General features: G+C 42.6%; 1 protein-coding gene across 1 annotated transcript in view; it reads left to right on the top strand.

The window, feature by feature from the left end:
- The window catches only part of WWTR1 (WW domain containing transcription regulator 1), a 207147-nt gene that overhangs the window by 51426 nt on the left and 142230 nt on the right, over positions 1-13491 (top strand). Inside the window, exon 5 of the mRNA XM_019024199.4 lies at positions 2328-2430. Within this exon, the coding sequence (XP_018879744.1) occupies positions 2328-2430 (103 nt within the window). The remainder of the gene's footprint in view (positions 1-2327; positions 2431-13491) is intronic.

Raw genomic sequence — 13491 nt, 5'->3', positions numbered from 1 at the left:
CTATTTTGGGCTTTGTGGCCACATAAAGCCTCTGATGCACATTCTACTGGTTGTTTTTTTGTTTGTTTGTTTGTTTTTTGTTTTTTTGTAGCCTTTTAAAGATATAAATCTATTCTTAGCTCCCAGAGCACACAAAAATAGGCCCACAAGCTAAACACTTTTTCTAGGAGACAGCGAAGCCATAAGATGAAAGGAATTAGGTTCCCCTCATCACTATGTGGTGGGGAGCACTTTGCTTACCTGGGGACCTCACCCAGGACTATTCTGTGAGAAAGAAATAGGCTTTGATTGTGTTGAGCAGTTACATGCTGGACCTATTCGTTATTACAAATCAGCTTCATAATAACACAGGAAATAAAAAAAATTACAAACATTTTTAATGCAGAGAAGTATAATATAAAAAAATGAATAATAAGACCTTTAAGCATAATAATATAGTACATTAAGATAAATATGTAGAAGTAGAATAAAAATAGGAGCTTAGGGGAAAAACATCTGACTGTTAAAAAAGAGCTCATTTGTAGACTTTTAAAATGGATGTGGTGGGCATCAAATCGCTTGGATTTAGATTCAATTGGATATTTCAAAGCAAATTGCAATAGTTTATTTTAAAATATCTATATTAATAACATCCTGAAAATTACAACCTTTGCAATTATTTAAACATACGATGTAATATTTTAGATGTCAACTGAAAATTTTGTGAAGGAGTACATGGTTTTAAAACATTCTGTTAGGGGGTATGCCAGCAGAAACTTTTGAAGAGGCTTCAAAGAACCCTTATAGACTCAGAACCAAACCTCTTTTGAAAGCTTCATAGATTCCCTGGGCTGAAGGTACAAGCAGAGGTTTTTCTGGTTTGCCTCTGCTCTTTTCGAAATCCTGTGTCTAGGTCACCTTAGACAGTGTTCATACACAGGAATGTCCTTGCGTGTCAGGAGGCCTGCCAGCAGTGTTGAGAGGCCAGGTGTAGACCCGTGTCTTCTGACCTTAGATTCCCCAGTGGATCATGAGGATGAAGCTGTTTTCTTTCTTCCTTTCAAAAGTGTTCCCTTCTTGGTGGTTCTGAGGATTCATGAGTTAAATATTTGTTAAGTTTTTGCAATATTTGGCTGAAAGTACGAAGTCTTATTTATTATTGCTGGATGGATGAAAGGTATTATACAAGTGCAAAGTATCATTTCTTCCCAGGACAGACAGCGTTGTCATGCTTAATCCCCAGGCAGCTCATGACCCCATTCTCTTGCACGGCCTCCTCATTTACATAACCAGCCACAAACTGAGTTGAAAGGACTCCTGCAAGAGGATTTGCACTTTCTCCTTTTCTTCAGAATGTGTATCTGCCTAAGCAGTGTGATAACTTTTTTCCCAGACTGGATCGATATTCCTTAGCTGGTCCTGCTGCAGCAGGAGTCCGGTGACTGGAGAGAGGAAGCTCTTGGGCAGTGAGTAAAAAAAGAGGATTGACTTCTTTTTTTTATCTGTTTCTGTCTACTCATCAGGCCCTGGACAAGTCACTTCACCTCTTGCCTCATTTTCTTTTATTTTCTTTCTTTTTTTTTTTTTTTTTTTTTTGAGACGGAGTCTCGCTCTGTCGCCCAGGCTGGAGTGCGGTGGCATGATCTCGGCTCACTGCAAGCTCCGCCTCCCGGGTTCACGCCCTTCTCCTGCCTCATCCTCCCGAGTAACTGGGACTACAGGGGTCTGCCACCGGGTTGGACATCAGCACCTGTAGAGGGGATAGCATTGGATATGGAAAACTTAGAGTAGATAGTGAAGGAGGAAGAGGATAAATTGCAGTTATGGCCTCAAGACCAACTACAGCGGTAGGGGCTGTGGTTTGTCTCATTAATCGCCCTCTTCTAAGTTTCCCCTGAGGAGGAAAGGCCCACAGCAACCTTGGATGAACTGCGCCCTGAAAAATGGAGAAGTCAGCCTGTGTGATGCAGTCTGTACGGACTGTGATAAAAACCATGTGGGTAAATGCTTAGGACTTTCTTCAATAGAGTCACTGTGAGGACAGCAGTGAGCTGACATCTTCACCAGCCACACCTGTAAAATTGCTTGCACTGTTCACACTGAAGGCCGTGGTTTCTTGTCTACCAAGGGTTGAGCCCAGCTGGGTGCTAGAGCTGAGCCATTGCTGCCCATCGCGGGACGCCCCTAAGGGTCAGCTGTTGCCTTGGAAGCACTGGCCTGGTCGGGGCTGAGACTTTTCCTGGCCAGCCCTCCTTCCTACCCTCCTCCTTCACTATTGACAGACGTGCATTGCAATCTGAATACTCTCCTAGCTTACTCACCTTCTTTCTCCTCTTTAACTTTTGTAGGCATTTTCCCCAATACATCTCTGCTCATCTAACTCTATCTTGGCATCTGCTTCCTGGTGGATCTGAACTGACCCGTAAGCCACGCTTACTAGTGATTTTCCAGGTAATCATCTATTTTTATTCATTTTTTTCTTGACTGGTAGTTTGAACATGATATTAAACACATTTACTGTATAAATATAGATATCATTGTTGGCCAATTTACTGTAATTGAACTCTCCAGAGGGGTTTCAGGATGGTTTTGCTTCTTCTAGAAATTGTAGCAGGGAAGCAGAGGTCTACCTTTGTTTTCAGAAGGGCAAGTTTACCTTCAGAGTTTCCCTGGATTACTTTTGATGTTCCCTTTCCTTTTCCCTCCCACTGGACTCTAGTACTGGGGACCTTGTTTGTGTTCTTTAAACAACAGAAGTGCAAGTTCAAGTGAAATGACATTTCTAGAAGAATGGAAATTCCTTATTTAAGTGAAGCCCTTTTGAGTTCAGATGGGTATGTGATAACAGGAAGAGAAGAGCACTCTTGTTCCCAGACCAGCTACCCACTGCTGCCCAGGCTGCAGAGTAATGGGACTGGTGCAGGAACTCATTTGGGATTTTCCTTGGTAAGATTATGTGGTCACAAAGGAGGTTCCTTTGTAAGATGTGGGGGTTCTTGTATATGTGTATAACCTTGTATATGTGGGGTTCTTATTTCTTGTTCCACAAAAACAAAACCCCTGGCAGTGGTGAAATAGAAAAGACTGACTAAAGGTAAAAACTTGGACTCTGTACAAAGGCCTTTGGTGATTTTGGGTAAAAAAGGCCAAGTCTCTCCCATGCCAATGGCTTCTGTTGGAGGCTGTAAAGTTACTCATTTAGCAAAGCTGACCAGAAAGTCAAAGGGAGGATTCATTAGCAAGGTTGAAATTTACCACTAGATTATGCTTGTCTTTCCAGCCAAACAGAATGAGACTTCATGGCAGTCTTTTTGTGGGGTGTTCAAACACTAATGAAAAAATTTTGAAACCAAGGTGACTTTTTGGTGAGTGGAGTGTCTGGGGGAGCTTATGTGGAGAAATCAATGTAACTATTGCCTCAGTGTTGTCAGAGAATTTATTAAAAGGGATCCCCCGTTCCCCATTGGTAACTACTTATTTTTTTCTAAGAATGGGATCCAACACTTCAAATTTTAGACCTTGAGTTGTGATGTGAAGCAATGAAGACTCAGTTTTTTTTTTTTTTTTTTTTTTTTTTTTTTTTTTTTTTTGAGACACAATCTTGCTCTGTTGCCCTGCCTGGAGCGCAGTGGCGCCATCTCGGCTTACTGCAACCACTGCCTCCCAGGCCCAAGTGATTCTCCTGCCTCAACCTCCTAAGCAGCTGGGATTACAGGCGCCCGCCACCATGCCCGGCTAATTTTTTATATTTTTAGTAGAGACGGGGTTTCACCATGTTGGCCAGGCTGGTCTCAAACTCCTGACCTCAGGTGATCTGCCCGCCTTAGCCTCCCAAAGTGTCCAAGAGTCAGCTCTTGACAGCCCCAAAAACCTACCCTTAGGGCAGATAGAAGAGAGAGATTTTTCACATGATAATGTATTTAAATCAGGATTAGACAAAGAACTTCATCCTTCCTTGCTGAAAGATACAAGTTGTCATATTTAATTGGAAAAAGGCAGTCTTTTACACTTATGAGAGAAGTGGATAACTAAAAATCTAGAGGCTTCTTTCCCTAAAAGCCATTAACCAGTATTATTTTTATAGATTTAATGCCAACTAACCAGACTCTGAATTATTATCATCTCTAGTGTTGAACTCCAGGCTGTACAATCTATACGAGGGATAAGCCTTGACTGACACTTTCACAGACAGCAGTTACAGAATTTTTTAGGAAGGTGACAGGTAGATCTCAGGGGTCTTCTCATTCACTTTTTCTTTGGTATCTTATCAAGATGTTTTAATTCTCTTTTCAAATATCTTCAGATTCTTTTCCCTCTGGTGAAACAGAGGGCAGGTAGGAGGAAATATGCAGAATGAACTGTGAAATTTCTCTTGTCTAAAATCATTCACAAAAAACGGGAGATGATGATTCAGTAGAACTACAATGTGCAGCCACTGGGTTAGTGCCCATGTAGTCCTAACATTGTTTGGCTGTTAAGAGCTTCATGTGATACCTCCAAGTCTAGAAGGACTCAACTAGAGTATCAGGACAGACTGAGACTTGGGGCTTCCAAGAATTTGGAGCATAGTGGGATGCTGGGTTGCCTAGACATCATTAGTAAGATTTTTTTCATAATTTTTTTTTTTTTTTTTGAGATGGAGTCTTGCTCTGTCGCCCAGGCTGGAGTGCAGTGGCGTGATCTGGGCTCACTGCAAGCTCCACCTCCCGGGTTCACGCCATTCTCCTGCCTCAGCCTCCCAAGTAGCTGGGACTACAGGTGCCCACCACCATGCCCTGCTAATTTTTTGTATTTTTTGGTAGAGACGGGATTTCACGATGTTAGCCAGGATGGTCTCGATCTCCTGACCTCATGATCCACCCCCCTCAGCCTCCCAAAGTGCTGGGATTACAGGCATGAGCCACTGCGCCCGGCCCCATTAGTAAGATTTTTTTTCCCTATAACAAAATGCATCAAGTTCCAACTGAACAATTTACAAAATAATTTTAGGAATACAACTCTTAAAAAGTAGAGACCCATTGTTTCATATTAATTAGAAATAATGATTCACATCACCGAAGGATTCTTTAATACACACAAGCGCTCCAATAATCAGGGTTTGATTGAATTTTCAGTACCTCCAACACATTTAAGTTTTTATTTATTAAATGAGAGGGAGGAGACAACTAAGCTTCGATATACATTTTAGGAGCCTCTGTACATCGTATGGCCATTAGATGACAAAACATTTGTGAAATGATACTGTAAGTCAATGGAGGAAAAATGCCTTTAAAAACAGCCTCTCTTTCCCTCTCTTTAAAGGAAAAGACAAAATAGTGTATGCTCACAGAGGAGGAAGTAATTAAGAGTCTGATTCTGTTAGGAAAGTACAGAAGAAATATAGTTTGAAAGCCGGAGAGATACTGGAGGGGTTGAGTCCTGGTGCTCTTGTTATAAGTCAATGGCCTTTGGCAAGACATAAACTTTTCTAAACCTTGGTTTTCTTATCTGTAAAATAGTTCTAGTAAGGTGTATCTGCCCATTCTCACAGGGTTACTATGAGATTCGTGTGTGACTGTACATGTGAAGTTGTTTTGTAGTCTGTAAAATATTATATAAATATGATTTGTTATTATTGCCATAGTTGAAATACTAACAGCTTTTAATGATCATAACTAGATTGAGATGTCTTCAATCATATGGTCAAATTAGGATGTATTGTGTGGCAGATGCTGTATGAGAATTAATCTACTCTCTTATCTAAGATTATCTAGAAATATATATTTTTAAAGAAAATTTAGCCATTTTTAAGCGTGTGTGAATTGAACTGGTGCCCACAGGCACTGGCTTTCTTATACTCAGGTCCTCTCTCCACCTTGTTTTGGTTTGGAGGGCTCTCTTCTCCTTGGCTCCAAACCACAAATTAACTTTTTTGACCAGGCATGAAAAGTGTCCTAACTTGTGTCTGGACAATGCTGAGACAGAGAGATAATAGTAGAGCTCATATATACTTGACTCTTGTCACCAAGAAAAATAAGACAAGGAAGAGCAGTGGCTTGAACAGCTAGTGTAACCAGATCTGTGACTTATTTGGGTAAAGGGAGGAGTTGAGTGAAATTGTCAAACAATAAATGTTCTAATCAGGTGGCAAACTCTTCCAAGCTCAGCTTGAAAGATCACTTCTGCCCTTGAACACAATGGATATTAAAAAAATATGTACCGTATTTGTTGAATGGATGGATAATATTGAGCACCTTGAAACTCCCCCCACCCCAAACACTGCTAATTCGTTCTCTCATCACACCCAAAATAATACTAATAATATGGTTTGTACTTCTGAGAGTGATGATTCAGTGTTATCATGTTACACATATATACAGATCTAAGCACGCAAAGAGAAATATTTATCTTTTTATTTCTACATAGTTTTTAATATAATTTTAGCATCTTTTCATTCATTTTTCCATGTTTTTGAACAAAGTTATAATGATAGTATTCACAGATCTTTGTTTCTTAATTTTTCTCATTAAAATTATAAAAATTCTTAAAAACATTTTTCAGGTTGTCACATTGTCTTCATAAACACTTTCAAGTAACTATCAGAAACTTCATTGCATATGTTAAGCTGTTAGATATACTCAACCATTCTCTTCTTAAATATTTAGGAAATTTCTGAGCCGGGCGCGTTAACTCATGCCTGTAATCCCAGCACTTTGGGAGGCTGAGGCGGGCAGATCATGAGGTCAGGAGATCGAGAACATCCTGGCCAACATGGTGAATCCCCATCTCTACCAAAAATACAAAAATTAACTGGGCATGATGGTGGGCTCCTGTAATCCCAGCTACTTGGGAGGCTGAGGCAGGAGAATGGCTTGAACCCGGGAGGCAGAATTTGCAGTGAGCCAAGATCACGCCACTGCACTCCAGCCTGGTGACAGAGCAAGACTCTGTCTTAAAAAAAAAAAAAAAAAAGAAAGGAAATTTCTAATTTCCCATTATTATAGATCATGGTGCAATGAGCAACTCTGCAATATGCCCTGATCATTAACTTCTAAACCACACTGTATATTGTTGAGCCTTTTCAAAAGTGTATTTTTATTTTCTAGGAAAATATCTATTACTTAATATTTTCCATTTAAAAATATTTCCTCCAGTCCCTTGCCCCAAAATGATAGCAAAAATACTAAAAGATAAATAACTTACATAAGGTACTGAAGTTAAGATTAAATATCAAAAATTCTTTTTTTCCTCTAGCCCAAATTCATTACTAAAGCAACAGATAACATCAGACAAAAGATAGTGCCTTCTGGCCGGGCGCGGTGGTTCACTCCTGTAATCCCAGCACTTTGGGAAGCCAAGGTGGGTGGATCACACCTGGGGTCGGGAGTTCGAGACCAGCCTGACCAACATGGAGAAACCCCATCTCTACTAAAATACAAAATCAGCCAGGCATGATGGCACATGCCTGTAATCCCAGCTACTCGGGAGGCTGAGGCAGGAGAATCGTTTGAACCCGGGAGGTGGAGGTTGCGGTGAGCTGAGATGGCGCCATTGCACTACAGCCTGGGCAACAGGAGTGAAACTCTGTCTCAAAAAAAAAAAAAAAGATAGTGCCTTCCATCATCATTATCATCAAAATTATCTTCCTTATCATCATGCCAGTGATGCATTTATTAAGAACACCAAAGTGAAACACGGCAACAAAAGAGTAAATGCAAAAATGAGTGGCAGCACCAATTATTTTTTATTTAGGTATTTGCATATTTGCTATATGCTGGACACTGTGCTAAACACTTGGGATATGGTAAATTCTGAAAACACAATATCACGTTTGATTTGTCAAGGAACTGGTCAGCTGTTATCCTCATGTTGAACCTTATTCAGTAGTTTTCTGGACTCTTCATTATTCAAACCTTTATCTATTCAAGGTCCTTGTCTGTTTTGCTCCTCTTCAGTTGCTAATGGTGACCCAACCCTGGCTCTGGGAATTTTCTCCATACTGGTTCAGCAAGTCAGGGCAGGTTCTGCCCCAAGGGCTTCTGGGACCACAGTCCTCTAACTTAGCCACCCCACCAAGTTTCTAACCATACACCTTTGCTGGAATCAGTCATTCAGACCAAGTCAGCAACCCGGAGGCAGGGCTGAGAAAAGCAGCTGAAGCTTTCCTGAGGCAAAAACGGCAGATGAATAGCAGGGGCAAAATCCACTGGGTTAGGCATGTACAGAACACTCCTGCATGGAGAACACTTTGTTAGGCATGGGAGAAACAAAAAGAAAGTGAAGTTCTCTTAGACTTGTTCTCAGAGAGCTTGCAATCTTGTTAAAGAGTTGAGTCCAGAAGTAGCTGAAATTGTAGTGAATGGTGAGAAATTATCTAACAAACTTCACAGTACACTAATGGGTGCTGAAAGAGGAATGGGCAAAATCATCTAAAGATCACTATGCTCTCAACAAGGAATTGTGGCCTTCTTAGGAGCAGTTTCATAAGGAAATTTTTTTTTAAGATGGAGTCTCGCTCTGTTGCCCAGGCTGGAGTGCAGTGGCATGATCTCGGCTCACTGCAGCCTCGGCCTCCTGGGTTCAAGCAATTCTCCTGCCTCAGCCTCCGGAGTAGCTGGGATTACAGGCACGTGCCACCACGCATGGCTAATTTTTGTATTTTTAGTAGAAACGGGGTTTCATCATGTTGGCCAGGCTTGTCTCAAACTCCTGACCTCAGGTGATCTGCCTGCCTTGGCCTCCCAAAGTGCTGGGATTACAGGCGTGAGCCACTGCGCCTGACCTCATAAAGAAATTTAAGCTGCTTCTAGCCCTGCAGCTATTTACAGTCCAGTTGGGGAGGCAAGAGATTCTGAGGCGAATTTTACAATACAATATATGCCGGGCCTGGTGGCTCACATCTGTAATCCCAGCACTTTGGGAGGCTGAGGTGGGTGGATCACCTGAGATTAGCCTGGCCAACATGGTGAAACCCCATCTCTACTAAAAATACAAAAATTAGCTGGCGTGATGGCAGGCACCTGTAATCCCAGCTACTTGAGAGGCTAAGACAGGAGAATCGCTTGAACCCGGGAGGCGGAGTTTGAAGTGAGCTGAGATTGCGCCATTGCACTCCAGCCTGGGTGACAGAGTAAGACTCCGTCTGAAAAAACAAGACAAAACAATATAAGGCAGTGTTATGTTTGATTACATGTGGAAAGAGTGAAAAAGACAAGAACAGGGAGAATTTAGGAAGAAGGGAGAGATTACTGAACGCCTGGCAATGGAGTTTGGAGGACAATTTTGAGCAGAATTCCAATAGCAAAGTTCAGGTAGGTGTATTAAAGAATTAGGCCAAATATGCTTGGGTCAGAGCCTGGCTGAAGTGGGAGAAAGATACATTATTACTGGATCATGTAAGAACCAGGGTCAGAAAGCTATGAAGATGGCAGTGTGTTGGGAAACCTCTAGTGCCAGATTGATAGCTTTGACTTATATACTTGTGAACAGTTGTTAAAAAGAACTTCTGAGCTAGGTAATGACATCATAAAAGAAGGAGACCAGAAAACAGAGACTGGAGGTAGAGAAACCAGTTAGGAGACCACTTCAAGCATTTTGAGATAAGGTCCTGTCGTGAGAGTGGGAAGGGAAGTATGGATTTTGGGGGGCACTAGAAGAAAGAATCAATAGCATTTGCCACTGATTGGATGTGAACAGAGGGAAGAGAAAGGGATGACTCAAGAGAAGCTTCAGTAGGAAGTGTGTTGTGGGGAGGATTTAGAAGCAGGCGATGGACTTTGTTGGAAAGCGTTTGCAAATGGAAAGATTTACATATCTATCAGCAGGAGTGTGCTCTCAACTGATTATCTTATAAAAGCTGTGGAGTTTCTTTATGAGATAGTCAGACAAAAAGTATCACATGATTTAAAATGGCAATACCAGGGAGCAACTCCTGGCTCACACAGGATGCAGTCTGGAGAATGCACTCTGCTCTAGAGTTACAACCCTGGGCTGAATCTCAGGGCTTTTTTTTTTTTTTTAACATGGTTTCATTGTATATATTTGGACAAAATACTTTCTAACTCATCAATCCAGTTTTCTTATCTTTAGGTCTCCATGAAACAAAACAGCCATATTTGTTGAGTGCTTTATTATGTTAAGCAGGCTTTGTGTTAAAAGCTTTATTTGGCTGGGCGAGGTGGCTCACGCCTGTAATCCCAGCACTTTGGGAGGTGGAGTTCAAGACCAGCCTGGCCCAAATGGTGAAACCCTGTCTCTACTAAATATACGAAAATTAGCCAGGTGTGGTGGCAGGTGCCTGTAATCCCAGCTACTCAGGAGGCTGAGGCAGGAGAATCGCTTGAACCCGGGAGGTGGAGGTTGTGGTGAGCCGATATTATGCCACTGCACTCCAGCCTAGGTGACAGAGTAAGACTCCGTCTCAAAAAAAAAAAAAAAAAAAAAAAAACAAGCAAACAAACAAACAAAAAAAACTTTATTTGTGGCCGGGCGTGGTGGCTCAAGCCTATAATCCTAGCACTTTGGGAGGTCAAGGTGGGTGGATCACCTGAGACCAGGAGTTCAAGATCAGCCTGGCCAACATGATGAAATCCTGTCTCTACTAAAAAAATACAAAAATTAGCCAGGCGTGGTGGTGCACGTCTGTAGTCCCAACTACTCAGGAGGCTGAGGCACAAGAATCACTTGAACCTGGGAGGTGAAGGGTGCAGTGAGCCGAGATCAAGCCATTGCACTCTAGCCTGGGCAACAAAGTGAAACCCTGTCTGAAAAAAAAAAAAAAAGACTTTGTTTGCAATTTTTTATTCTTAGAATGCACATTCTACATTTAAAAAGCATTTCAATATTTTGTGGCTTAAAGCAATATCCATTTTATTTGCTCACAATTCTGCAATCTGGGCTGGGCTTGGCTCTGCAGCTCTGCTGGTCTTACTGGTGGTCACTGATGTGTTTGCAGTCAGCCGGTGGGGTTGGCTGAGGCTGGGCTCAGCTCAGGTGCTGGGCAGCTGGACTTTTCCCTCTCCAAGTATCTCAGGGCCTTTCCTTCTCCATGTGGTTTATCCAGCAGGGTAACTGGACTTCTTACTTAGTGGCTCAGGTCTCCTAAAAGTACAAAGTAGAAGCTTCTATGCCTTCCTAGGGGATGGGATGGGAAAGTCAGGGAAGTGGCACAACTTCACTGCCACATTTTCTTGGTTAAGGCAAATCACTGGCCCAGTCCAGATTAAGTGGAAGGGGGCTACATAAAGGTATAAATAACATGAGGCTGGGCCATTGAAAGGCAGCAATGCAGCAGAGAGACTACCACAATATTATTTCCAATTGTAAATGAGTAAACTGTGACTTAGGAATGCTAAGCTACTTGCATAATGTAGCAGGTAGAGCCAGCTTCAAATACTGTGTTCTAAATCAAATATCAACAAATAAAATGTGTATGTGTTTTCACCTAGAATCCTGTGGGGTGGGTACTGTTATTGTCCCTAATTTACAAAGGAGGAAATCCAAGAATAGAGAGCTTAAATGTCTTGTCTGAAGTGACTCAGCCGTTTTGCTCCAGAAATTATACACTTATCCACTGTGCTGCCTCTTACGGGCAGTACCTGATACATACAAGACATCTGTAAATGTTATTTAATCTGAAGCTGTTGTTGGAATGGCCGGGACAACAGCAAATCTTTTAAATTATTCACTATTACATCTTATATGCTATTTGGGAACTGGGAGTTTTTCAGTTATCCTGTGTTAAGGGCAATTTCCATTTCAGACATCTACTTTATCTGTAGCACTATCTATTTCTTGAAGCTTGGAAAGAAACGAAGACTGCATCCTTGCCCATCCAGTTCCAATCCTGATTCTCACTGCCCATCTAATTCCAACCCTGATTCTCACCTTTCTTCGGGAGTGAGGACTTTCCTAGAGTAGGGCTGGCCTCAAGTTTTCATCTTTTAATCATCAAGTCAGCCTTGTGACTTCTGAATTAGTATCATTAGGTTCCAGTCACTTCCTCTTGTTCGATAGCTTATTTCCCCTGTTGTTGCAACTGTGATGGCTTCTGAGAGTAGCTTGCAAAGATTCTACTTTCCAAGGAGTGACCTGTGCTAGTTTCCCCTTTCCTTTTGCCAGTCCTATGGGCAGAGGACTTGCTGCACAGAATCCCAGCTACTCGGGAGGCTGAGGCAGGAGAATTGCTTGAACCGGGGAGGCAGAGGTTGCAGTGAGCCGCGATCATGCCACTGCACTCCATCCTGGGCAATAGAGTGAGACTCCATCTCAAAAAAAAAAAAAAAAAAAAAAAGGATGATACATGTATGCCTGCCTTAGTCTAAGGCGGCCCTAATTTCTTCCAGTCTATGAGGAGTCTGGAATTGGAGCCACCTCCAAGTACAGATAACAGGGGAAGTGGCTCACTTTGGTGGTTCTGTTTTGGATATGGATGCAGCCATTCAGGGAGTGGCCCCAAAATTCTACCTTTTCCGAGGCAAAACTATGAGTGGCCTTGTCTTTTCCTTAAACTTTTCTCCTTCAAGGCAGCTCCAGATTTTAACTTTGACTTTATTTTACCCTGTAAAAATATTAAGGCAGGCTGGGCGCGGTGGCTCATGCCTGTAATCCCAGCACTTTGGGAGCCTAAGGCGGGCGGATCACCTGAGGTCAGGATTTGAGACCAGCCTGGCCAACATGGTGAAACCCCATCTTTGCTTTTAAAAAATACAAAAATTAGCTGGGCGTGGTGGCAGGCGCCTTAATCCTAGCTACTTGGGAGGCAGAGGCAGGAGAATCGTTTGAACCCAGGAGGCGGAGTTTGCAGTGAGCTGAGATGGAGCTATTGCACTCAAGCCTGGGGGACAAGAGGGAGACTTCACTCAAAAAAAAAAAAAAAAAAAAAAAAAAAAAATTAAGGCACAATACGTGAACTTGAAGAACATACAGTTCTGTTTTATTTAACAAACACTTACGTAACCAGCCCGGTGCTGTGCGAAGTGCTTTACATTGTCTCGTTTGATTTACTTAATAAACTCCTATTTGAATCAAATGGGGTGGAGTAGGGGCTTCCTGGAATTTGGCTTACCTCGCCATCTCCCCCCACCCTTTCCCCTCAGTGGAGAGGCAACCAGAGAGAAAAGAAATTGAGCTGCTCTGAAGGGCAAGGCCTCCTCCCACTTCCCGCAGCTGTTTCGCCAGACTTGACCTTCTTCCCTTAGCTAGAGGCAGGGGGTCTCCATCCCTCCCCCAGATCTAGTTGGTGGGAAGGTGGGTGGCTTTTTTCGGGTCACTGGCGCACCCTCTCTACTCCCAGCCACCTGCTCGGGTTCCATCCCGGCTCCAGGCTCCCCGGAGGGCGGCAGGGACATTCCAATCCTCCCACAACCCTCACGGATGTTGCGGGGGAGGGGGGTGCAATTGCTCTTCTCTTCCAACACCCAGCTTTTTCTTCTCAATCCCTAGTGGCCTGAGTCACCCCCGTAGAGGAAATTAAGGATTGATGAATGGTTTGAAAGTTGTTTGTTTACAACCCACCCGTTGGCGAAGCCGCAT

Source organism: Gorilla gorilla, chromosome 2 (genome assembly GCF_029281585.2).
Source record: "Gorilla gorilla gorilla isolate KB3781 chromosome 2, NHGRI_mGorGor1-v2.1_pri, whole genome shotgun sequence".
NCBI lineage: Eukaryota > Metazoa > Chordata > Mammalia > Primates > Hominidae > Gorilla > Gorilla gorilla.
Note: the sequence above shows the minus strand (reverse complement) of the source record. Positions and strands in the feature narration are given on the sequence as shown.